General features: G+C 42.5%; 1 protein-coding gene and 1 long non-coding RNA gene across 4 annotated transcripts in view; one reads left to right on the top strand and one right to left on the bottom strand.

Annotated features, from left to right (window-relative positions):
- Positions 1-18636, bottom strand: part of Uhrf1bp1l (UHRF1 binding protein 1 like) — a 76470-nt gene extending 57834 nt beyond the window's left edge. For 2 of the 3 annotated variants that reach the window (XM_029482446.1, XM_029482445.1), the window contains exons 1-2: positions 18341-18596; positions 6912-7045 (exon numbers count right to left, since the gene is read on the bottom strand). Coding sequence is in view for 1 of the 3 variants with exons in the window: in XM_021173952.2 (XP_021029611.1) it covers positions 18341-18384 (44 nt within the window). In the remaining 2 variants the exon portion in view is untranslated. Of the gene's footprint in view, positions 1-6911; positions 7046-18340 lie in introns of all 3 variants that reach the window. The other variant, XM_021173952.2, reaches the window with a different exon arrangement.
- A 3536-nt stretch (positions 18637-22172) lies between these two features.
- LOC115032134 lies at positions 22173-26458 on the top strand. The gene is made up of 4 exons (XR_003837769.1): positions 22173-22260; positions 22804-22967; positions 24746-24890; positions 26191-26458. It is a non-coding gene; the product is annotated as an uncharacterized LOC115032134 (long non-coding RNA).
- Positions 26459-26722: the final 264 nt, after the last annotated feature.

Raw genomic sequence — 26722 nt, 5'->3', positions numbered from 1 at the left:
GTGCTCTGACCTCCATGTGCACACACACGCCCCAATACAAAAACAAGTAAACTGAATAAAATATAATAAAAATTTAAAATGAGAACATAAACCCTCCAAATATCACATAGTTATTTATTTGCCAAAGCAACAGAAGGTAGCTATTTGTTAAGTGAACCACATAAGTTAAATAGAGTGTGTGAAGGACAATGTAAAATTCTATGGCTAAAGAGAATACTGGAAAGTTTGCCCTAGTGGGTTATGCCTGTAACTCTTAGGAGATGGAGGCAGAAGGGTCAGAAGTGCAAGGCTAGCCTGGGCTACATGGTTAGTTTGAGGTCAGTCTCTAAAAGGAAAACCAAGCACAAAGCAGAGCAGGAACCTCAGAACGTACATAAGCTTATCCTACCCTCAGAACATCCACACACTTATCCTACGCCTCTGCAGGAACCTCAGGACATACACTTATCCTAACCCCTCTGACGGCTTGCCTCCCTTCCTCCGAGCCACCCCCTCCCATCCACATACCTCCCTCCATGACACCAGTCTAAGATCACCAATAAATGTGCATTTCTCAATATCCTAACTACTCAGAAGGCATCTTTCTGACTGCTGTGCTCACGTGTTCATGCCCTGCACTATTCTTACAAAGAGCTCATCCTGGATCTTGAAAATATGTTGTCAAATAGCAAATGTTATAGAATATCTAGTAGTAACTAGAAACAAGAATTTCTGTGTGATTGTATTCACGATATAGCATGAAAGTCTAGATTTTACAGAGAATTTAACAATACATGTTAAACAGTTTAATTTTTTTCTAGTAGTTATTCAAACTGTAGTTCTTAAGTAGGGTCCATATTTTAGCAAACTGTTAGGTGTTTTAAACACAGAAAAGGCAAAATATCACTGCATTGAAAACTGATTAAGTTTAGCCATACAGGAAATAAATTGGGACTGGTGTGGTGGTGCATGCCTTTAATCCCAGCACTTGGTAGGCAGAGATAGGCAGATCTTTGAGTCACAGCCAGCCTGATCTACAAAATAAGTTATAGATCGCAAGGACTACATAGTGAGACCCTCTCTCTAAAAATTTAAATAAAATCACTTCAATTTCGTTATTTTATTTTTGTTAAATTTTTTAAAATTAATATTTATAAGCAAATACTTTTTTAAGATTTGTTTGTTTTATGTACATGAGTAGAGTTTAGCTGTCTTCAGACACACCAGGAGAGGGCCTCGGCTCCCATTACAGATGGTTGTGAGCCACCATGTGGTCTGGGAATTGAACTCAGGACCTCTGAAAGAGCAGCTCGTGCTCTTAACCACTGAGTCATCTCTCCAGCCCAAGCAAATACTTCTTGAGTGACTGCCCAGCACACGTTACTAGGAAACACCACAACATGGAAAGTAACACGTAAAACACTTTGAAATGCGTCTTTAATTACACTTAGTTCGTGTAGAGGTTGACTACACAGCCTCGGGGAGGCAACATTAAATTCTTAGTCTACAGCTAATTACTGATAACAGCTGTGACTGAGAAAGAACCAAATCAACATTTTAGAGCAGGAGCCTCCCAAAGGACTCTTCTCAGTACTGTTCTCAGTTCACCCAAGCTGGACACACACCGACCACAACAGGAGCTCACACTGAGTAGGGAAGTGGAATCCCTACACGGACTCTCAAGACTGTCTGTCTGTCTTTATAAGGATCAAAGCCAACATGGAGCTGAGCGTGTACCTCAGTGGCAGAGCTCTTGTGTGACAAGTTAAGTCCTGAGTCTGGTTCTCCAGCACTGAAAAAGAAAGCCATTACATATGCAGACATATTGAAGTCATTATAAGTCGTTATATAAGTCTGTGCCCCACTGTATTCCTAACACTATTTCTAGAAAAATAAAATGCCTTCAAACCAATGGTCTTTTTGTTTTGTCTTAAGAAAGGGTCTTACTACTGAGAGACCCTGGCAGGCCTAGAGTTCTAGAACTGCCTTCGTAGACCAGGCTGGCCTGGAACTCACAGAAATCTGCCTTCCTCTGCCTCTGAGTGCCACCACACCTGGCTGACAATAGCACATTTTAAAATCAACAAAAAGGGATATTTTTGGAAACTTCTTCCCTAATCTGATAAATTATTTAAATTAAATATTCAATTTAATTATTTTTAAATTATTTTTAATAATTTATATATTTTTATTTTATGTATATTGGTGTTCTAGCTGCATGTATGTATGTATGTATGAGGGTGTCAGAACACCTGGAACTGAAATTATAGACAGTTGTGTGCTACCATGTGTGTGCTAGAAATTGAACCTGGGTCCTCTGGAAGAGTAGCCAGTACTCTTAACCGCTGAGCCATCTCTCCAGCCCCTAAGAACATTAAATCCTTAATCTACAAATTAATCGTATCTTTCACAATCCATGAAATGCATTATACATCCATTAGCATACCTCCAGTGAAGAGTAAGAAACAAATGAGGCTCTTCTGCAGAGACATCCACGTTCTTCTCCTTGAGCAAAGCTATGCCTTTCAGCCTAACCATGCTTTCCTCTACCCCATCCCTCTCTTCTGAAAGGTAACTGCTTCCTTCTCTTTAAAGGGTTCATCTTTACTCTCCTTAGGGAGTGCATCCATGTGTGTGTACACATGCATGTGTGCATGTATGTAGCTGTGTGAAAATGCACATGTGTGCAAAGGTCAAATGATAAATTTCAGCAGTTGGCCCTCTCAAGTTGCCAGGCAAGGTAGCTGGGATTATAGGTGTGTCAACACATGGCCACAGAAAATGATATTTTGAGCTATGTACATTTAAGAGGGTATGTAACATATATAAATTAGAGATTTAAATAAATTTATGTGGCTTCATGACTCAATATTGCTAAGAAACCAATTTTCCCCAAATAGACTTAGATTTAAGATAACTAAAAGTAAAATTTCATTAGGATGGTAGAAATAACATGCTGATTTAAAAATTCCTATAGAGATACAGAAGACCTAAAATAGCTTTCAAAAAGATGAACAAAGTTGGTAGCATTATACAAACTCAATATGTATAAAAAAGATACAGAAACCAAATTAGCCTGATACCAGTGTAAATAAATAATGGATCAATAAAACACAATATAGCTTTCAAAACATAGATCCAAATTTATACTGAATTGATTTCCAACAAATGGACAAAACCAATTCACTGTGCAAAATGATTTTTTTAAGTTAAGAGCCAGGGGCCAGCATATATTAACTATACATAATGGGTTTCACTGGGACATTCTCATACATGTATCTAATTTATTTTGATTCTAGTCACCCCACACCTCCCTTGTTTCCTTCCCGCTCCCACCATTTCCTGCCTTTTCCCAACCAGTTTCTCGTCTACGTTCCTGTCTTGTTTTGGTTTTTGGTTTTGGCAGCCCAGTGAGTTAAATAAAGGTTGCTTACAGGAGCACGGCTGACAGACTATCTACAGAAGTGTGGGCATCTTGCCTGTGGCTACACCACTGAGGAAAATCTCCCTCTGTCCACTCTGCTTTGCAATCTCAATTTACATTGTTTGCTCAGCATGGTTATTTTTGTAAATGCTAGAAAATAAAACAACTTTGAATGGCCAGTTTTCAACATAAGCACTTAAAGCACAGAAGAGGGTAGGGACCCATTGACTACATGCTGTCTTCTATGCACAGATATATTTTTTTCAGCTTGCAGGACTATTTTCAAAAAATATGAAAATGGTTCTAACACTAAAAATAGGGACCAGTTATTAAAATCGGGATGGGGTATCTAGACTGTTGACTGGCAAAATTCTACACTTAACCTTCATAGGAAAGCCCAGCAGACTCTGCAGCAACTTGAACAGTGAGACACAGTCACTGATCATTCTTAGAGAAGAGCCTGACACACATCACCACAGTGTGTGACAGTGCCACTATGTGCCATAGACAATGCCATACAAATGAAAATAGGAGGAAAAGGGGGCTGGGAAAGAGTGCTCGATTGCTGGTAATAAAGAATACAACTTTAGCTGTCCAGTGGTGGCACACGCCCCCCAATCCCAGCACTCGGGAGGCAGAGGCAGGTGGATTTCTGAGTTCGAGGCCAGCCCGGTCTACAGAGTGAGTTCCAGGATAGCCAGGGCTACACAGAGAAACCCTGTCTCAAAAAAACAAGGGAAAAAAAAAAGACAACTTTGGGAAAGCATTCCCTGAGACATGCTTATTTAAGAGAAAGTTTCTACTCGGAAAATGAGACAGAGGACAGAGGCAGTAAGTAATAAGGTCAAGGTTTATAAAGGGTCACATACAATGGCCATATGCAGATGTATTGTAATATAGAACAGTATACCATAGTATAAGACATTTTCATTAGAAAAAAAATGGTGTATTGGGGACTTTTTGGATAGCATTGGAAATGTAATTGAGGAAAATACCTAATTAAAAAAAAAATGGTATACCTTGAGAAACATAAACAAGCAGGAAGGACTTTTATTTTACAAGACTATCCTTTCTTCCCAGGAATCAGTTTCTCATGGTCTCAGTAGATTGACTGTGGCTCAATGTAGGTGGGAGGAGAATCAAATAAAGACATGCAAGCTGATGGACTCTCGGCCCCATTGCCACCCCAAGAAGTTGACTTTCATCAACCTGTGAGCTGAAGCTCAATCTTAAGAATTCTTTGAGGCCAGAAGAAATGGTGCACGCCATTAATCCCAGCACTCAGGAGGCAGAGACAAGAGGACTTCTGTGAGTTTGAGGCCAGCTTGGTCTGCACAATGAGTCCAGGATACACAGGTCTATGTAGAGAAACCCTGTTTCAAAACAAACAAAATTCTTTGAGGGAAAAAAAATCTGTTATAAACAACTTTTTCTTGAAAACTTCAACATGAACCATTAAAAGATTTAGCAAAATCTTAAGTAAGATTAGCTCCAAAACAGCTCTCTGGTAACAGAGCTAAGGATAAAATAAAAAACTGTTAAGGCCAGAAGGAAAAGAGAACATTTAGTTGCAGAAAACTGATACAAAACTGATAAATCTGGGTAGTGAGAGCAGAGATGCTCCGACATGTGCCAGGCAGTCTGCCTGCCCTAACTTCAGAACAAGATGACCTCAGCAGTCAGGCTGCTGGGATGCAGCCCGTGCTGCTTTTGCCAAAGTCCCAGGTTCAGATCCTCAAACTGTCTTCACTCGGCTGCAGGAATCGCTGCTGCTCCTCTGGGTCCACAGTTACTAGGGACACAGTGTAAACACACATACACACAGGAAAAACACTCACATCAAATACAACAAGTAAATCTTTATAAATGTAACAGGCATCTACTAAACAGGACTCATGACTGAGTCAGGTGAGGAGCTAATCTGGGTCATGAGGCACAAGCTGTAATCCGGCTACCCAGGAGGCTAAGCAAGCTCAAGACCTGGCCTAGGATGCAAAGAAAGTTCAAAGGTCTGCCTGTCTAGAAAACCTAGTGAGATATTGTCTCAAAAACAGAAATAAAGCTCAAAGGGCTAGAGCTTACTGGTAAAGCACTTACTTAGCATACATGGGGTGCTAGGGTCTACCCCCAGAAATGGGAAGAAAAGCAAAGCATAGGGAGGTAATGAAAAAGAATTAACCCTGGAAATAATGAGTACTGACACACAGTGCTCTCACGGTGCTGAACAGAGGTCAGTAGGTAACAGTGCTGGCTACTCTTTTGGAAGGTGCTGGTTCAACTCTCAGCACTCCACGTGACTATTCAGAACCATGTATACCCTCAGTTCCAGGAGACCAGCTACTCTCTTCTGGCTTCCATGGGCACCAGGCACAAACATCGTTCTAAGACAGACATGCAAGCAAAACACTTATACATATAAAATAAATACATCTTAACAACCGAAAACCAGAATACAATCATAACAGCTCATCTTCAGTAAGATGAGCACTGACCAGCAGACGCTATGTTAAAGAGGGGCAATGGAGAAAATGCACCAGATTGTGGTTGGACTATACTTCCTGAATGCCTGACCCAGACGACTTAATGAATGTATACACAAGATCAGAGTCTTCCCTGAATGCCTTTATAAGCAAACAAACAAATAAACAAACACCTTAATTGCCACTACAGCAAAATGAATTTCAAACATTTTTAAAAGTTTGTCAATTTTGCAGTGAGATCCAGATTTCTAAGTGCCTACAGAGGATCAAGAGGAGCAAGAATGGCAAACAAGACCATCGTGACAATAAAACACTTACTGACTGTTCCATTAGTCTGAACTATGTAATGAGCTGTATATGTCACTGGTTTGGTTTTTTTTTTTTCTTTTTGGGGGGGGGGTTGTCTTTTGTTTGGACCTGGCCCTCGAGCACGTGTGTGTGTCTGTGTGTGTGTTATCTGATATCCCAATTAGCTGGAGCTATGTGCAGGTGGCATAACTCACCACTGATGATAAATCTTCAAATGAGACGCAGAAGGTAAGACAGAACCATGAAAAGGCTGCCCCACTGCAAACAGAACCATTCCCATGATTATGACTATTTAAATGATACAGATCAAAATGGATATTAAACACAAAATGATCTCTTAAGGCCTTCAATGGAGAATGAGAAGTGACCAAAACATTTTTATGATCAAAAAAAGTCTTTAGACCTTAGTAATCACATTAGACTAAGAAGCCATACACATTAAAACATCAGATCCTAGTTACTATTGCCCAATACCTGGCTGTAAATTATCAAATTCCCCTTGCGACATCAGAAAAGGATGGTGACAACTTTCTGAGTTGCCAAACCTTGTCAAAAAAAAAAAAAAAACAAAAACAAAAACCGGACATTCTTCTAAAGGAGGACTTACATGAACTTGTGAACTTGTAGCTATCTACTTCTTTAAAAATGAGGTCATCTTTATGTGGGGCACAATCCGTGCTTACAGAAAGGAAATGAAAAGTGGGGAAGAGAAGTATTACCTGAGGGACAAAAGGTCCCTATTCCTGGAGAAAGCAAGCAGTCAGCTGCCAGGGTTCTTAGACTCTTCTGGTACTCACTTAGCTGATTGTGCAATTCACAGCACACCAATCTCCACCACAGCCAGCAGGGAACGCTGTAGGGAATGGGGACACAGGGGACACAGAAGGGGGCAAGTTTAAGGGAAGGAAGGAAGAGGAGTGAAATATTCAGCTGTGATGTGCTTACAAGAACAGTTGTATCTCACACCAGATCATCTGCAGGCAGACACTGCGTACATCTGCAAACACACTAACCACGTAGGGGTTCCTCACCCTCTCCACCACTGTCATGACTCTCCTCTGGTACCGCTACTTTTAAATGCATATAAAAGCACCAAGAAAAATGAGATTGCTATGTGGAATAAACCTTATGTAAAGGCTGCACTGAATAACTTAAAATTAAATAAATAATTCATTATATAAAACTAGCAACCTACAAATACAAATTACCACATCAGTTGAACTGCCCAAATCAGTGAAAACTGTAGTTCTTATCTCTGAATTCTGAAGTATACATAACATACCAGCACTTGGGAGGCAGAGACAGGCGGATTTCTGAGTACGAGGCCAGCCTGGTCTACAAAGTGAGTTCCAGGACATCCAGGGCTATACAGAGAAACCATGTCTCGAAAAACCAAAAAAAAAAAAAAAAACAAAACAAAACCCAAAAACATTACCTATAAAAAATAGTCCAGCATCAGTACTGCCAGTACTCAGGAGGCAGAGGCAGGGGAATTGCTGTGTGTTCAAGACCAATTTGGGATACAAAGTGTGTTCCAGGTCAGCCTAAAATATGGTACCGAGCCCTCTGCATCTTAAAGAAGGAAAGGAGAGAGAGAAGAAGAGAGGAGCAAAGAAGAAAAATAACTCATAAACCAAAGAATATTCCAGTAATGAACTATATTTGTATATCCAAGTGTCTTAAAGGGTCTGGAGAGATAATAAGATGTTAACACTGACTGCTCTTTCAGAGGACCCAGGTTCGATTCCGGGCACCTATGTAGTGGCTCACAAGTGTCTGTAAGTCCAGTCCCAGGGAATCTGAAACCCTCTTCTGGCCTCCAGGAATACCTCAAGTATGTGGTACACAGGCAAAACATTTCATAAACATAAAATAAAAATAAATAAAATCCTAAGAAAATCTTTAAAAAGTAAAGTATATTAGAGAGCTAATTTAGTGCCAAAAAGTTTTAATCTAAATTCTCTGAATGTCAGGCAATTTTTTAAATCTACCAAAAAGGTATTGAGAACAAGCAATTTATATTCTATGCACACATACACACAGAAAGAAACAGACAGACAGACAGACAGACACACACACACACACACACACACACACACACACAGAGGCATTACTTGCTTCTCTGGTGCGTACAGAGGCCAGAAGAGGGCACCAGATTCCCTCAAGCTGGAATTAAAGATGGCTGAGGACCAGTGGGTGGGTGCTGGGAACTGAAAAGAGCTCTGTATGAAGAACAGCTGGTGCTCTTAACTCCTGAGCCATCTCCCCACTCAGATAAACTTATTTCTCTAGACTAATAAATGTGTTTCTGAACAACTTTTACATTCAGTTTCTACTGCAGAGGCTAAAGGAGCAACGACAGACAACACCACAGTCAGTCACTGGACTTGACCATCGAGACATTCTGTCCATAAAGAGAATGTAACCACAGAACTAAGGACAATTGTTTTAATATACATGCATGCATGCATGCATACATACACATAAAATAAAAACCACTCAAGTCTTAAAAATGAAGATCAGTAAAGACTAGCTTCATTAAAACTGCTCACAGGAAATGTTCTTGTAAGATGAGGCCTGAGAGACAATCTGTCCTAAAGGGAGGTAAACAGCCTTATTTATAATAGCCAGAAGCTGGAAACAACCCAGATGTCCCTCAACGGAAGAATGGATACAGAAAATATCGTACATTTACACAATGTACTACTACTCAGCTATTAAAAAGAACTTCAGCAGGAGAGATGGCTCAGTAGTTAAGAGTACTGAGTTCAATTCCCAGCATCACATGGGGGCTCACAACCATCTGTAATGGGATCTGATTGCACACTGCTGGTGTGTGTGCAATCTGTGTGCACTGAAGACAGCTACAGTGTACTCATATAAAATAAAATAAATAGATCTTTAAAAAAAAAAAAAAAACTTCACAAACTTTGTAGGCAAATGGATGGAACTAGAAAATATCATCCTAAGTGAGGTAACACAGACCCAAAAGGACATGCATGGTATGTACTCACTGATAAGAGGATATTAGCCCAAAAGCTCAGAATACTATGATAAAACTCAGACCATAGGAAGCTTAATGAGAAGAAAGGCCAAACTGTGGGTGTTTCAAATCCACTTAGAAGCGGGTAGAAAATAAACCCCGGGGGGGGGAGGGTGGAGGAGAAGAGGGAATGGGGGTGGGAGAAGACCAAGTATGGAAAGAGACAGAAGTCCAGAGGGCCAGAAGGAATACAAATAAGTAGCAGTGGAGGTTGGGAACTTGGGGAACCACTAGAAAGTCCCAGACACCAAGGATGTGAGTGGCTCCCAGGACCCAATGGGGATGGTGTAAGCTGAAATACACAACAGCTGGGAGATAGAACCTGAAGAGATTGCCTCCAATAGACAGACATGGTCCCCAGTAGAGGGATGTGGCCACCCACTGATCTCAAAATTTTTAACCCAGAATTTTCTCTGTCTAAAGGAAATGAAGGAACAAAAATGGAGCAGAGACAGAAGGAAAGGCCATCCAGAGACCACCCCACCGTGGGATCCATTCCATCCACAGACACTAAATCCTGACACTACTCCTGATGCCAAGACGTGCTTGCAGACAGGAGCCTACTATGGCTGTCCTCTCAGAGGTTCTGCCAACACCTGCCTAAGACAAATCCAGATACTCACAGCAACCATTGGACTGAGCCTGGGGACCTCAATGGAAGAGTCAGGGGAAGAGCTGAAGGAGCTGAGGGAGATTGCAACCCCTTGGGAAGAACAGTATCATCTAACCAAACCCCTCAGAGCTCCCAGGGACTAAACCACAAACCAGAGAGTACACATGGAGGGACCCATGGCTCCTGCTACATTAGTAGCAGAGGACTCTCTTATCTGGCATCGCTGGGAGGGGAGGCCCTTGGACCTTTGGAGGCTTGGTACCCTAGAGAAGGAGGATGCTAGAGTGGTGAGGCAGGAGTGGGTAGGTAGGTGGGGGAGCACCCTCTTAGAGGCAATGGGGAGGGGGAGCAAGTGGGAGGTTCATGGAGGGGAGAGATTAGGAAGAGGGATAACATTTGAAACGTAAACTAATAATGAATAAATTTTAGAAAAACAAAGCAAAACAAACAAAAAGAAGTAGGAGAAAAGTGAAGTATTGAGAGAAGGAGGATCATGAACCAATTGGATGGCCTCAACAACAAAAAGCCACTTTCATTGTTACTGCCAGACTAAATGGTTGCATGCTCTAAATCAGGTCACAAATTTAAGAAGGGAGGGCATTTCTACTTCATAATGAACAGATACAAATTACCATTCAAAACCAAACTTCCGGTCTCTGACAGCCTGCTCCCCCAGCAGCCACCTCCAATGCAGTTCATGGCAATCCCATCTTGTCAGTGGCCTCCATTACCACTCTTTTTTTTTTTAATTAATCTTTTTTATTAGGTATTTTCCTCATTTACATTTCCAATGCTATCCAAAAAGTTCCCAATACACTCCCCCCCACTCCCCTACCCACCCACTCCCATACCTTGGCCCTGGCTTTCCCCTGTACTGGGGCATATAAAGTTTGCCTGTCCAATGGGCCTCTCTTTCCAGTGATGACATACTAGGCCATCTTTTGATACATATGCAGCTAGAGTCAAGAGCTCTCGGGTACTGGTTAGTTCATAATGTTGTTCCAACTATAGGGTTGCAGTTCCCTTTAGTTCCTTGGATACTTTATCTAGCTCCTCCATTGGGGGCCCTGTGATCCATTCAATAGCTGACTGTGAGCATCCACTTCTGTGTTTGCTAGGCCCTGGCATAGTCTCACAAGAGACATCTATATCTGGGTCCTTTCAGCAAAATCTTGCTAGTGTATGCAATGGTGTCAGCGTTTGGAAGCTGATTATGGGATGGATCCCTGGATATGGCAGTCTCTAGATGGTCCATCCTTTCATCACAGCTCGAAACTTTATCTCTGTAACTCTTTCCATGAGTGTTTTGTTCCCAATTCCAAGAAGGGGCACAGTTTGGTCTTCGTTCTTCTTGAGTTTCATGCGTTTAACAAATTGTATCTTATATCTTGGGTATCCAAAGTTTTTGGGCTAATATCCACTTATCAGTGANTACATATTGTGTGAGTTCCTTTGTGATTAAGGCAACTCTTAATCCATATCTTGTCTGACAGTCAGTGGGGCTCTGCCTTCCAGGTACACCTAGAGACTGACCCTCCGCAACTCCACGGCATCTGTCTACCCTGGTAACATTTTCATTCACCTGCATAGTTAGCTGTCTCCACTGCCTTTCACCTCTTCTCTGTCCTGTTGCTCACACAGCTGACAGTGATCCTTTGCTTAAAAAAAAACAAAAAACAAAACTCTAGTGATTTTTTCCAACCTCGCTTCAGTGTAAAAGCCAGTCACTACCAGTTTCCACATTGATACTGGATATGAGGAAAGTTGGTCCCAGTAAATACAGAAATAAAGCCTGAAACTAGGGGCTGAAGAGATGGCTCAGTGGTTAAGAGCATCTGCTGCTCTTCCAGAGGACCTAGGTTTGGTCCCCAGGACCCACAGGAAGGACAGAAATTCCTGGTGGGTAACAGGTTGTAGAGGAAGGCTACAAGAGACCCTATCTTCTACAATGCCTGTGCTGGCCTCTAACTTACAAAGTAGCAAGGAATGACCTTGAACTCCCTGAGTTCCCTTCTCTATATGACACACACTAGGACTGTAGACATGTCCTGCCAGGTCTCCCCATCTCAAATGTGGCACCCTAGGTAGCCCTCAGGGCCCTAGTCAAGCACTCAAGATCTGAAGTTGGAGAACCCACATCCTTTGTCCCCAAAGATCTTTAAAAAAAAAAAAGATTTATTTATTTTAGGTATATATGAATACACTGTAGCTGTACAGATGGTTGTGAGCCATCATGTGGTTGCTGGGACTTGATCTCAGGACCTCTGCTCACTGCGGCCCCGCTCGCTCACTCCAGCCCTGCTCACTCTGGCCCAAAGATTTATTTGTTATTATATGTAAGTACACTGTAGCTGTCTTCAGACACACAGAAGAGGGCATCAGATCCCATTACAGATGGTAGTGATCCACCATGTGGTTGCTGAGAACTGAACTCAGGGCCTCTGGAAGAGCAGTCAGTGCTCTTAACCACTGAGCCATCTCTCCAGCCCCCGAAGGACTTTTCTTTGTACTTTAACACGATCTGGATGTTTTTGTTGTCAGGTGGGGATCAAACCCAGGGTTTCAAGCAGGCCAAACAAGCCCCTCACCACTGAGGTGCACTCTCCCCAGCGTGGCCTGTGTTTTCTTTCCTGCTCCACTCTATTTCACCTCACTGGAGGCCTCAACATATTTCAAAATAACAAGCAAGCTACCACCATCAGAACTGTTTGCGTTGGCTCCCACCACCCCTTTCAGGTCTTGTGAAATACATTCCAGTTGAACATTCCTGACCGCCAACAATGGGGACTAACTACGAACCCCATTCCTATCTTCCTACCCCCTTTCTGTTACTTTTTAAAGTGCATTTAACACCCTGTTACATGTTTGACTGTTTACTATTTATTAATTACCTTTATCCTCTGATTAAAATGTAACACCATGAGTGTGGGGGCTTCTATCACTTTTTCTCATTGCTATGTTCTCAGTAGTACAAAGCAGGCATCCAGTAACTTATTTGTTAAAAAAAAAAAACAAAAAAACCTAGTACAGCTAATGTCAACATACATGTATTACTAGGGATTATATTAAAATGAAAAAGCAAAATTACTTTTAAATAATCTCAAATCTTATAAAAGTAAATTCATTTGTAATCTAAAAAGTAACCAAGTTTTCTCTCAGTTGCCTAGTCTAAGTAAACCAACTCACAAATTTCATACAGCAATGTAGTTTAGAAATAAGCTAAAACCCCTATTTATGCTTCCTAGAACAGAACAGGATCAACTAAAATCATCCTTGCATCTGTAATGATCAATATGTAGTGTGTGTGTGTGTGTGTCTGTGTGTGTGTGTGTGTCTGTGTGCACACGCTCATAATCTGAAATGTACACATCCCTACAAAATGTCAAGCTTTATTACAAAATGTGGGCCTGAGGTCCAGGCTCAAGCCTGAATTTATAGCACTTGGAAGCTGGAGGCAGGAAGATCAAGAGTCCCAGACAAGGGCTGATGAGATGGCCCAGTGAGTAAGAATGCCTGCCACCATACCCATGATCTGAGTTCCGTTCCCAGGACCTACATGGAAGGAAGCAATCCAACTCCCGCAAGTTATCCTCTGCCTTTCCCAATGCACACCACAGCATGCTTGTATCCCACACACAGTGAATACTTAAGAAATATTAGTTCCAAGCAAAGCTTTGCTAAACAGCAAGACCTTGACTCAAAACAAAACAAAAACAACAAAAAAGCATGTGAAAACTTGGTCTTTGAATAGAGATCTAGTTACTTAAGAAAGTGACGGATACACATTTATGCACACAGATGTGGAGGCCAGACATTAACAGCTGATATCCTCTTCGCTCTCCTTTTTTCCTTTGGGATAGACTGTCTCACTGAACACAGAACTCACCGATTCAGCTAGACTGGCAGGCCAGCTCCAGGAAACCTCCTAGCCTTCGCAGCCCTGGAATTAAAGACATAAGCTGCTGCACCGGGTTCTATGTGGGTGGTAGGGATCTGAAAGAGGGTCCTCATGGTGGTGCAGCAGGCACCTCACCCACAAGCCAACTCCTCAGCCTGCACTCACCCTTTCAAACTGTCCTTTCCCCTTAGTTTAAAAAACAACTCACACTCAGACATTCAGGTTGTCTCTCCTACCTCCATCCTTGGAGCTGCCCTGGACCCAGAACCTTTTCAAATCTGGTTCTCCAAACACAGAGCAACAAACAGATACTAGCTTCTGAAGGATACAGCATCCTTCCAGTACGTAAGTTACTCCAAGTCCATTTGCGGATGCTATATTTAGCCTTTAGATATTGTTCCTGGATCCAGACTCCACAAACAAGACTTCTATACTAACTATAGCCTCTGTTAGCTGGAATTACTCATTAGTAGTCAGCCACGACCCAGGTATGAAGGTCAGTTTCCTTTACACAGCAAACGAAGCCCATGAAAATCTAATTTAGCTAAGCCTATTATTGACACCAACATGAGCAGCAATCTCAATTCAAAATAATTCTCTCCATAACCAGATCTTTGCCGTCTATGATGGTTGGAATGTGAACACTCCCAATGCTTGATCGTCACTTGGTGGAACTATTTGGGAAGGATTAGGAAGTGTGGCCTTACTGAAGAGGTGAGTCACTGGGGATGGGTGGGGCGGGCTTCGGGGTTTCAAAAGTCCATGTTATTCCCAGTTGGCTTTCTTTCCTTGCCTCGTACTTAAGCTCCAGTGTTCTGTCTGACTGCCTACTGTCATGCTCCCTGACTTGACAGCCACAGACTCATCCTATAGAAATGTAAGCCCCCGGCTAAATGATTTCTTTTATAAACTGCTTCGGCTGTCATGTCTCTTCACAGCAATAGAAAGGTAACTAAGACATCCTTCCACTCTTTGCCACGACAAACTAATCTATGAATAGCTAGAACTGGGCCATAAAATTTTTCTCTCCCAAGAATTTAAAACTTGGCAGGAAAGATCAGAGAGTAAGAGTCCTAACTCCAAAGTTGCAATCAGCTGCAGTTTTATCCCCTAGGGAATTTTTGGAAATTCCTAGAAATACTAAACACCCCACACTACACAGAGGAATCCTCTACAGCAAAGAACTGTCTGGTCTACTATCTGAAATTGACAGGCCTTGCTCTAAGATGAAGGCCCAGGGAAATTCAAAGAGTCTGCCTGTCTTCCGCCTGTCTCAGGGTGTGTGGTCAGATCTTCCTCTGAATCTGTGACCCACCCAACAGCTTCAACTATATTTCCCTTTTTTACTTACGTTGACACATTTCTGTTGCCTGCAGACAAAATAACCATAGCCAGCAAAGCTATCGAGCTCCATCATTTGATACACATCTACATGTTTGAAACCAGTTCCTCAGCCTTTCGGCTGCTGACATCTGGGCCAGATGGGATTTCATATTAGAGGTCTGTGCTGGGTGTGCATGATAGTGTTGGGCAGAATCCCCAGCCTTTACCAGGTGACAACCTTCCAAGTCACAATAATCAAAACCATTGCCACGTGTCCCCAAAAGAACAAAGTTCCAGTGGTTGACAACCATTGCTTCAAACAGGACAGAGACTCCACCCCGTAAGGTACAGTCTACCAAGTGAACTCCTAATCTGCAGAAAAACCTGTGTATCATATACTATGTCCTGAGGCTAAGTGATGGGAGGCAAGCATTTGTGCTTGGATCTTTCATATCGCTTTGCAGGTCCCAGCTTAATTAAATGTGTACCTTTTGTCCCTGCCTATCTTCCGCCTATCTCAGGTGTGTGGTCAGATCTTCAACAACTTCAACTACATTTCCCCTGCACATACACCTACACACATGTGTACAGAAAAACACAGAGCAACAGATAAAAAGGTGTAATGGTGAAATGACAGGTAGTTCCTGCTCCATCTTCCTTTCTTATATATGAATGTTTTAAAGGCAGGAAGGGAGGGGGGGTTCCCCTGTAACCACCTTCAACACATACCCTGTGCTGACCTAAAAAAAAATCTGGGTAATTTCTTTCAAAGGCTTTTCAGGTTTCATTTCCCCTAAAATATAACACTTCTAACCTCTTCCTGTCTCTCTTCACACACCCCATAGTTGGTTCAGATCAGTCAAGTCTACAAACTTCTCATTAAAGCAAAAGGCACTAAGGAAACAAACATTAGGCAAGAAACAGAGATGTTTCTTATAAGATGACCAAGCAGCACTTACTTAAAGCATAAAGCATGTGTCAGTCTCTTATAAAACAGTGCCTCCTCCTCACTGGTCCAATATGCCAACGTCCAAAGCCCTGCCCAGCCTCCAGAACTGCCAGTTTCAATCTTAAAATCTCAACTTTCACTCAGTGTGACCATTCTATTTTTCTAGACAGACTTCTTCCTGGAAGAGTCCCTGCAGGAGAGCCTGGAAGAACTTGGGCATTTTCCTAATGTTTCCTCTCTCTGATGGTACAGGTTCCAACGTCCTCCCCCAGAGGATTCCACCATTCCAGGCTGGCCTCAGGCTCTACTGCCAAGGACAATCTAGATCTGACAGCTTCCACCTCCCAAGCGCTGAGACTACAGGAATCTGTCACCACACCCGCTTTATAAGGTATATAGGGTGTTAGGCACTGAACTCAGGGCAGCTTTCATGCTAGGCCAGCACTCTAACCCAGCCTGGGAAACTGAGTTCCAACTCCAGAACACACATGGTGTGGTAGGTAAGCACCAGTTATCCTCAGACATTCCATACATAGGCTGGACCAGGCACATATGTGCACACTTGGATGCATACAGTAAATAAATAAAAAATATAATAATCTTTTTTAAAAAAATAAACTACAAATGGTTTCTCCATTTAAGAAGAAAGAAAATGCTAATGTTTTAGAAACTTTCTGATGTAAAAAGAGATGCTCATTACTATTTACCACACAGGTGTAAGAAATCAGGAAGATTATAATGTAATCCTAAGGGCTTAACTCTAAGTATGTGGGAGTTATCTATGTGGCAGAGTAAGCCATTACACGCCTGCTCTTAGGAGGTCTTCCCAAATGGACTTATACAAGAGAATTAAAGGATAATGCCCTAAGGCACTTATCGACTGAATTAGATTTTCTTTTGGGCATACAGAGTGGTACAGTATCATTATCCCTGGGAGAGGAATGGGCAATAAAATCACTGTCTATGGATCTGAATTTTCTTATGGCTCTAGAAATAGGCAAGGGCGAAGTGTATCTCATGAGTCAGACTCACCCTAAGTAATAAACATTATTCAAAATAAGATGACTCAGTATTGCACTATCTATATAATTAAAAAAAAAATCCCAACAAAGCATGGTAGCACAGACCTGTAATCTCAGCACTCAGGAAGGTGAAGCAGGATGACACTGAACTTGAGGGTAGCCTGGGATTTATTTTCAGGACAGCCTGAGCTACTTAACCTGTTTAAATACACACACACACACACACACTCACTCTCTCTCTCTCTAATTAGTGATATTAAGAACCAAACACATGGTCACAAACTTTTCTGTAGCTTGACACTTTATGTATACATACTGTGTGTATTAAATTTTATTCAATATAAAGATATAATGTCAGGAAAATATCTGCTGAATCATAGTATTGATTTTGTTCAATATGTTCTCAACTGTAATATATATATGTATGTATTACACACACACACACACACACATCCAGAAAATGAAGACATGTTTACTATACAAGTCTATCATTAAACCTGAGGACGTTCCTTTAATCAGTTAAAAGCATTCATTAACTTACAAATAACAGAGGAGAGAGAGAGATCCTAACCAAGAGCTTTTAATTCCCTGTCACCAACTTGGAACAGGGTCCTACATTTAGCCTGTGTCTTGAGACAAATATGGAGAAGCCAAGAGCAGTAACAAACTGCCAGTTTACTGAGTCATGTTTCTGACTAAAACTGTGTTATGAAATGGAAAGAGTGACACGTCTGGGGTTTAAACACCAGAGACGTTAACTCCCTGAACTCAAGGGTCGCGGAAGCAAAATCGGAAAACTCTCCAGCAAGAACGAACGATGCGGGACTGAAAACGACTTCCACGGAGAACTGGCCGAAGCGGGGAACTCCTGCTTCATTTCCCCTAAAACAAATCCGAACTGTGCAAACAAGCACACCCTCCCGTGCAGCGGAGCGGGGACGCCAGGTAGGGGGCACCGAGAACAATCCCAAGGTTAACGTTTCACTGGCACACACATACACACCCCAGTCCTCGGCTAACGGAGCCGCTCGGCTCCGAGCCCCGGGAGCTTCCGAGCCCGACCGGGTCCCAGCCCAACCCCATCCACCCAGCACCTGAGTGACGCCGGGGACGTCACCAGGCTCGGCGCAGGAGCGGCCCCCGGCGGAGGAGGAGACCCCGGCCCGCCGAGCCCCGCCGCCCTCCGCGTGACTCCAGAGGCCGGTCGGGGGCGCCAGCCGCACCGGCAGAGCCCGAACCTGCGACCTGGACCCGAGAACCGGCGGCCAGCGGACGGGACCAGCCCCGCGCGCTCGCTGACCTGGAGAGGTGCTTCAGGATCTGTTTCTTGATGATCCCAGCCATGGTGCCCGCCGGGCTGGAGCGCCGCTCTCTCGCCGCTCCTCACAGCCTCCTCACTTCGCGGCAGTGTCCTTTCGCTTCCGCCTCACCGGGCCGGAGGAGAAGCGCCGGAGAGATCACTCTCAGAAGAGACTCGAGGGCCTGGCCGAGGCCACAGCCGCCGCAGCCGCCGCCGAGAGCCCGAAGCATGACGCTCAGGCCGCCGCGGCCGCCGCCAGCGCCATCTTGGCTGCAGCATCACCTAAGAGACCGGGGGCGGGGAGAGGAGTCGGGGGGCGGAGCGAACTCGAGATGGGCGGGACCTGTGGGAGTTCCGGGAATCTTCAGCCCTGCCTACTTCGGACTCCCACTAGGTCCTCCGCTGCCCTTTCCTAGTTGGTACTTGGGCTTTCATCCTTTCTTCATCTCCCCTTCATCTTGTCTGTGCCTCTCTCGCTGACATCCTAGTCTTGCTTCTTCATTTCCTCCGAACTCAACTTTCTGCTCTACAAATAGCTCTGTTTATGTTATTCTTTTGGCCATTTCAGCTTTTTATCTCAGTTTCTTTTGCCGAGATCCTTCCCTTAGACTAACGGCTGTAATTTAATATTTCCATTCGTTGGTCTAACCTTAAAGGAAGTAAAATTGACAGCATGTCATATTTAACCGAATATACCTAAAGACTTAGAAGTTAGAAAGTCCAGAGCCAGTGAGATGGCTCTCAGCCAGCAAGAGTACTTGTCAAACAAGCTTGGTGATCTGATCTTGATGACCAAACCACCATGAAGGAAAGAACTGTCCTTGAAAGTTATCCTCTGGACACACAGACACACTTAGTAGAAATTTTGAAATGGAATGTCCAAAATGAAGTCCTGGTTCTAATATTTTCTAGCTTGAAAGTTATCCTCTGGACACACAGACACACTTAGTAGAAATTTTGAAATGGAATGTCCAAAATGAAGTCCTGGTTCTAATATTTTCTAGCTATGTTAACTTGGAAAGATTGTTTTCACCTTTAGTTTCACTCTATGTATGAATGTGACTTTGTTCACACAAGGGGACGTCAGAGAACAGCCCTGGGTGTAGTGCCTCACTTTCTTCTATCTCTTCCTCAACAGCTACTTGTGTACTCCAGGTTACCCGGTTCCTAGGATCCTCTTGTTGGTCTCTTGTTGCCTCTTCCATATTGCCTAAAGAGTGCTGGGATTACAGACTTCTGGCTTCATGTGAATTCTGGAGACTCAAGTTCAAGTCCTGATGATTGAATAATGGCAAGTGTATTGTCTGTTAAGCCAGCTCTCTCAGCCAGTTAACCTCACTTTTAATCATCTTTAAAATATAGTGTCTGCCCTTAGAGATGGTTTGGTAGGGGCTCTATTAGGTACTGTTGGTGTGTCTGGGCCATATTGTCTGGCCACCTGTTGTAGAAGCAAGTTTTGGAAAAGATATAAATCACTAAAATGTTTCATAAACAGTTGGGAGAGAGAGACAGTTTAGCCATTTGAGGTGGGAAGAACCAGCATTAGAGTTAACAATGCTAACATGCCAGGATAACAAGAATTTGCTAACACAAATACTGTGTAAGGATGAAAGCAATCTGAGCTGTTTGAAGGGAATCAAGCTGGGTGTAGTGACACATGGGTCTGTAATGTCAGTCCTTCGGGAACAGAGGCAGGAGGAGTGCTACAAGTTTGAGGTCATCATGATCTACTTAGCAACACCTTCTCTTGAAAAAATAAAAAATAAAAATAACTACAAAGCCAAGATTTTATTACTTGGACATAGGATCCATAACAACTCATAAAAATGCCTGTCTTGGGACTGACTCCTACTTGGAAGCTAGCATGACAGAGATGGGTTGTATTTCAGAGCCTTACTAGACTAGCGAAGGCCGCCTGCAGCCAGCCAGGTCTTGTCCCTGGCCCGGTGACTCATTCCCAGTCTCTGCCCAGAACCCTGCTCCTCTCCATCTCTGAGCTTCAGTAAGATAACATCCCTTATCCCAAGTCTCTGATTCAGTAAGATAACATCCCTTATCCCCGGGCCCAACCCCTTTCTTCAGTTGACCTGAAGTTTCTTCTCTTAGAAATAACTAGGTGGAAATCAGCTGTATTTGCAGAGGAATAAATGTTAAAAGTAACATTTGATTGACAAACCAAAGATAGGGTGTGGGGAGGGGCAAAGAAAGGCTAGCCAAACCTCCCGCTTTGCCCTGATTATGAACTATTAGGACAAACAAACATAGAGCAACAGCACACAAGGAAGTTCTTGAGGCTCGGGCAGCCTCTGAGCACAGTACAGACTGGATAGTCTAGTGTACTTCAAACTGCCAACGCCCACAGACACCTTTCTTCTGCCCTGGACTTCCTACAGGGTCATAATAACTCTGACATAGCAGCTCCCTGCCTTCATCATTTTAGCGTAGGGGCTGGAGAGATGGCTCAGTGGTTAAGAGCACTGGCTGTTCTTCTAGAGGAAGTGGGTTCAAATCCCAGCATCCACATGGTGACTCATACCTGTTTGTAACTCCAAGATCTGACACCCTCACACAGACATACATGCAGGCCAAACACCAATACACATTGTCCTAGTTAGGGTTTTACTGCTGTGAACAGACACCATGACCAAGGCAAGTCTTATAAAACACAACATTTAATTGGGGCTGGCTTACAGGTTCAGAGGTTCAGTCCATTATCATCAAGGTGGGAGCATGGCAGCATCCAGGCTGTCATGGCGCAGGCAGAGCTGAGAGTTCTACCTCTTCATCCAAAGTCGGCTAGTGGAAGACTGACTTCCTAGGCAACTAGGGTGAGGGTTTTAAGCCCACACCCACAGTGACACACCTATTCCAACAAGGCCATACCTCCAAATGGTGCTACTCCCTAATATACAAACCATGACACACATAAAAGTAAATTTTTAAAAATTTTTAGTTTATATGTACTCAGTACACACGAGTGTATGCAAAAGTTAGGGAAAAATTGGTGCAATTAATCTTTAGCATTTTTAACTTTTTTGAGCCCTTTGATTATAAAACCATATATCCAAATGGACACTTATATACCATTTATTTACTGGTTAATTGAGATATACTAATTTGTATGGACATATAACCCACATGTCAAATCTTGGCTATGGTATGCAAACTTAATTTTAAAGTTTAAAATGAGCCAAGCAGTGGTTGTGTGTGTCTTTAATCCCAGTACTATGGAGGCAGAGGAAAGCAGAGCTCTGAGTTTGAGGCAAGTCTGGACTCCAGAGCGAATTCCAAGGTAGCCAGGGCCATACAGATAAACCATGTCTCAAAGAGAGAGAGGACGAAAGAAAGAAAGAAAGAAAGAAAGAAAGAAAGAAAGAAAGAAAGAAAGAAAGAAAGAAAGAGGAGGAAAGGAAGAAAGAAAGAAAGAAAGAAAGAAAGAAAGAAAGAAAGAAAGAAAGAAAGAAAGAAAGAAAAAAAGAAAGAAAGAAAGAGAAAGGAAAGAAAGAAAATATGTTATAAGCAAATATAGGTAGTTCCTGCACCTTGGGCTAATCCAAATATGGGTATATATCAGAAAGGATTGTTTTCAAAATAGGCTAGGAAAAAATTAAAATAAACTAGGAAGTTATAAAAATACACCTATGATATCAAAAACAATAGAAGAATTATATGGTAATCCTGTCAGCTTATCTACTTGGCTTGGTTGTTGTGTCTAAATAAATGCATATGTAAATGTCACTTGAAATTTTCTGTATTTAAAAAAAAAAAAAAGGAAATTGCTGAAATAGGAAAAACTTACATTCTGTTCCTCCTTTTTCACCCAGCCACAACGGGTGTTTTTAAGAGAGGAAAGTGACCACAGAGTTATGTCTACAAAAGGAAAAGAAGTTGCACTCCCTCCTGGGGGATGCATCAGAAAGGTACATGGGTTTAGAGGGTAGTTTATGCATAATCGAACAATCTAGCCTGTTTTGATGAACTCGTATGTAATTAAGACAGCGCCACATGCCTGGAGTCATAGCTCATCAAGTGGAAGTAGAAGGACCATCTGAGAGGCCTTTGAGGTCAATGAGAGGGAGAGTGAAGAATAAGAGGAAAAGGCAGAGATGAAAAGATCGAGAACCAGAGTGGTGAGGGGAGGAAGGAAGGGAGAGAGAAAGAAAGGCCCGCCCTTGAGAATGGAAAAAAAAAAAATAACGTGTGGGTTGACTATTCATGTTAACATTTAATCATATACTATAAAACAAGGTCTTTAAAAATATCTGTAGCTTTCTGATAGTGACAACCTCCCTACAAGAATACACCTTTTTAAAGGAATGCCTCTATCCCTCTTCAGAAAGGAGAGGGGGAAATGCTAAGCAGGTGGTGCCTGCTGCAGAGGCCCAGCTCAGGTTGCTGTAAAGTCACTTAGCCCCCATTAATAAGGGCCCCTTTTCTGTTTTGGCTGCTCTATCCTCTGCTAGCCTCTAGGAAGAGAAACAAGGTCGACTGAAGGACACGTTCTTTCCAGAACAAGCAGGATAAAAAGCATCTCATGGTCAGGCAGTGGTGGCGCACACCTTTAATCCCAGCACTTGGGAGGCAGAGGCAGAGGATTTCTGAGTTCGAGGCCAGCCTGGTCTACAAAGTGAGTTCCAGGACAGCCAGGGCTATACAGAGAAACCCTGGGGCGGGGATCCTAAGATAAGTGGAAAACCACCCAAATAAACACGTTTTGGATATTAAGATAAATAAATAAATAAATAAATAAATAAATAAATAAATAAATAAATAAAATCTAGGTTTTCCTAAACAACAACAAAGTTGTTCCCTGCCCCCTAAGAGTAAGCAACCTAACGTGAATGTAGTGACCAAGACTCTGGGTTCTGTCTCTTAACTCAAGCTCAAATGTTGCCTTAGGAACTTTTTGTAGTGTAAACTTGGGCAAGATTTGTTTTTTTAAAAGGCTTACCCATAGAAGATAATCGTATCTAACTTCTGTAATTTGTGAGGGCTAAATGAGATTCTGCACATCTTTTAACAAAGTGCCAAGTGTGTAGAAAACTTTCTAGACGATGGTGTTACTATTCGTTATCGGTTCTTTTGGAAGGAAGCAAAGAGTTGGGAGAACACAGAGAACAGATTCATTCAGAGGAGGATGTACCAGGGGTCCAGCACTTCTCAGCCCCGCCCCCTACTCTCCTGCCCAGGGGCTGGGCTTGCCTTCCCTTCCCCCAGCCTGATCCCTATATAACCTTAGCCATTTTCGCTCTTGGTTCTTTTGGCTGGCTCCTCACTCTTTCTTGGTCTGTTTGACTCTCCTGTCTCCTTCTCCCCAACCCCCCCCCCCCCCCAAGCCTGGTTCAGTCTACTGGCTAGATTTGCCCGGTTCACTCTGGAACCTTCCAGATGCCTCTGGCTGTTTCCTTCCTCCTAGCTACAATAAAACCTTCTCCTCGATCATACCTAGGAACAATCATTGTTTTTTTTGTTTGTTTGTTTTTATTTTTTTTCGACTTGCCATTCAGAGGTATTATTTCAAGAACAAACAAGCCACTTCAAGTTGCTTAAACAAATAACTGACTTTGAAATCCAAGACATGGGTTAGAAAGACAGCTTGGCAGAATTTTATACAACGACGGGAAAGGAAAAGAACTGAGCCTTTCAGAGCCCATAAACCTTCACAATGATGTAAGAACCACTCAAGCTAATAAAGCTAAAGTATCCAGAAAAGTGCCGGACACAACAGGATGGAAGCTCTTGGTAATTCAGAAGGCAGAAAAGAAAGTTTAGGGCTCTAGGTGGTTGGTGATCTTATGTTGCCAATAGAACAACATCATAAAAAGTTCCTTTGCAAAATAGCAACTGTTAAAGAGGCCACCGCACTAATTATAGTTACAGTCTCGATGTGGAAAATTAGTGATAATAGTTTCACACTTGCTCTTCTCTGACAGAGAAAATGCACAATACCTCAAAGTAGTAAAAATGTAGTCGTGCTTTCAAATGAATTTGCCTGCTTAGGGATTGACATTTAATTTGCAAACTGTAAATTTTAATTTCAGTAGTAGGGCACTTGCCTAGAAACGCCATAAGCTTCTGAGGTTTGATCCATAGGACCAGAAAAGGGGGGGGGCTTATAATTTTTAAAAGGTTGAAAACATGATTGACATAACAAATTCATAATGACCATTGTCCTAATTTGCCTTTGTTATTATGATAAAATATTAATCACAACAACTAGAAGGAGGGAAGGGTTTATTTGGTGAGAGTCCATCACTGAGGGAAGCCCAGGCAGGAGCTCCACACAGGAACCTGGAGGCAAGATCTGAAGCAGAGACCACCATAGAAGAGGAAGACTGCCTACCCGCTTGCTTCCTCCCTTCCTCTCTTGCTCCCTTGCTCAACAACTTTTCTTACCCTACCCAGGCCCACCGGCCCAGGACTGAACAGCTCACAGTGGGCTGGGCTGCCCCACATAATCAGCAACTGTGAATGCCGCATAGACATGTGAGCACGGTCTTGCCAACCAATCAGATGGAAGAATTCCTCAGATGAGATGCCCTCTTCCCAGGTGACTCTACTTTTGGGCAAAATGGACAAAAAAACTTAACCAGCACATGGATCAAAGATTTGTTAAATAATATTAATACAGGAACTTGAGTCTATGATGTATTCATCATAGACTCATATGACACGCTTAAATGCTCTTAAAATTACGCATCATTTAAATACATTTGTCTTTGAAATGATTTGTGAGAAAGCATGGGAATCGAGTGTGGAAGGTGTGAGGGCAAAGAGAGTCGGAGCTTTTATTGAACAATTCCTGCTGAAGCTTGATTTGTCTTGCTCCCAACGATCAATTGTCTCCTTTTCCCAAAAGTTTGGTAACTCCCCTATGGTTTGAAATCTGCCATAATAATAGTTTTCTAGTGATACAATAACAATTATTAAACACTACAAAACAAGGCTTATTTCCTCTTTAGAGAGCTGGTTGTTAGGCATTTACTATCATGCTTCTGTTACATGGGCTAGACGGTAAATTATGACTGAGGACTTGGCTTAGCAGATAAGAGCACTTTATAGCCACAAGTGCATGGACATTACACAAATGGAATGAAAACTATTCTGAGACAGGTTCTCTCTATACAGTCCTGACTGTCTTGGAATTCACAGTGTAGACTAGGCTGGCCTCAAACTCACAGAGATCCACCTGCCTTTTCATCCAAGTGCTGAGATTAAAGGCATGTACTACGACACCCGGCTAATAATATTTTTAAGACTATGATATTATAAGAAGACATAAGATATTATTTCACAGATATTCACAAGCCATGGCTATTTCTATGATGAGTAATCTGAGGAAATTTATCAGCTACTTATTTCATTACTGTGGTAAATGTTGGATACAAGCAAGAGAAACTTATTCTAAATACTGTCATTTCTTTTTGAGACTCCATTTAATCATAGGGAGAAACTAAATTCAAGGTCCCAGTCCCTAGGGATTGAGGACTTCTCTATAGCTGAACAGCTTCTGTTGTAAACAATTGTCTTAGTCCAAACATTTCAAGGACGATTTATAAGGAGACAGTTGTCCGAGCCCAGCCATCTCAAGGAAAACTTCTCCATCGTGCTGGTAGTGTCAAACAAGTCCATGTTCCTAGGCCTAGGAACGAACACCTATCCCACTTCTCCAAAATATTTTTAAAAAAATCTTTATTAATTGATTGTTAACTGGTAAAGAATATAGAAATTATTGTTATCTAAACCAAGGTGCATAAATTATAAAAATATGTCAACAGTTGTCCGTTATGCCCTAATTGACTATGTGCAGTTTTCCACTCCTTTGTTCCCTTATCATTCTAAAATTCCAGGCCATAGTCCAGGAGGAGACCTGACTGCAAAAGCTGAATTAAGGACCTTGAAGCCATGAGCCCTGGATACAGTCCAGTCTCCAAGCAAGGGTGTTCCCTTTTTTAACCTGTAATGTCAAAATACAGTTGGATAGCACTGCAGCTCCTGCGCACCCCTTTTGTGTTCCTGTCCTTTAAAAATGCTATACAATCTCCCTTCAGGAGCTTGGTTTAGGTCTCGAACTAACCACCTCCCTGAGTGCTCAGAAAATACAGCTTTCATTTGTAAGCTTCTGTCTCTGAAGTGAGCTTCCTCAGCGTCCACCCTGAAACCAACAATAAAATAAAATAAAGTGGACAAAAGCAACCTGGGAAAGGGTTCGTTCCAACTCACAGCCTAAAAATCCATCAAGCCAGGCGAGGTCACTCAGGCCATTAATGCCAGCACTCAGGAGGCAGAGGTAAATCTCTGAGTTCGAGGCCAGCCTGGTCTACAGAGTGAGTTCCAGGACAGCCTGAGCTGTAAAGAGAAACCCTGTCTGGAAAGGGGGGG

Source organism: Mus caroli, chromosome 10 (genome assembly GCF_900094665.2).
Source record: "Mus caroli chromosome 10, CAROLI_EIJ_v1.1, whole genome shotgun sequence".
Lineage (NCBI taxonomy): Eukaryota > Metazoa > Chordata > Mammalia > Rodentia > Muridae > Mus > Mus caroli.
Note: the sequence above shows the minus strand (reverse complement) of the source record. Positions and strands in the feature narration are given on the sequence as shown.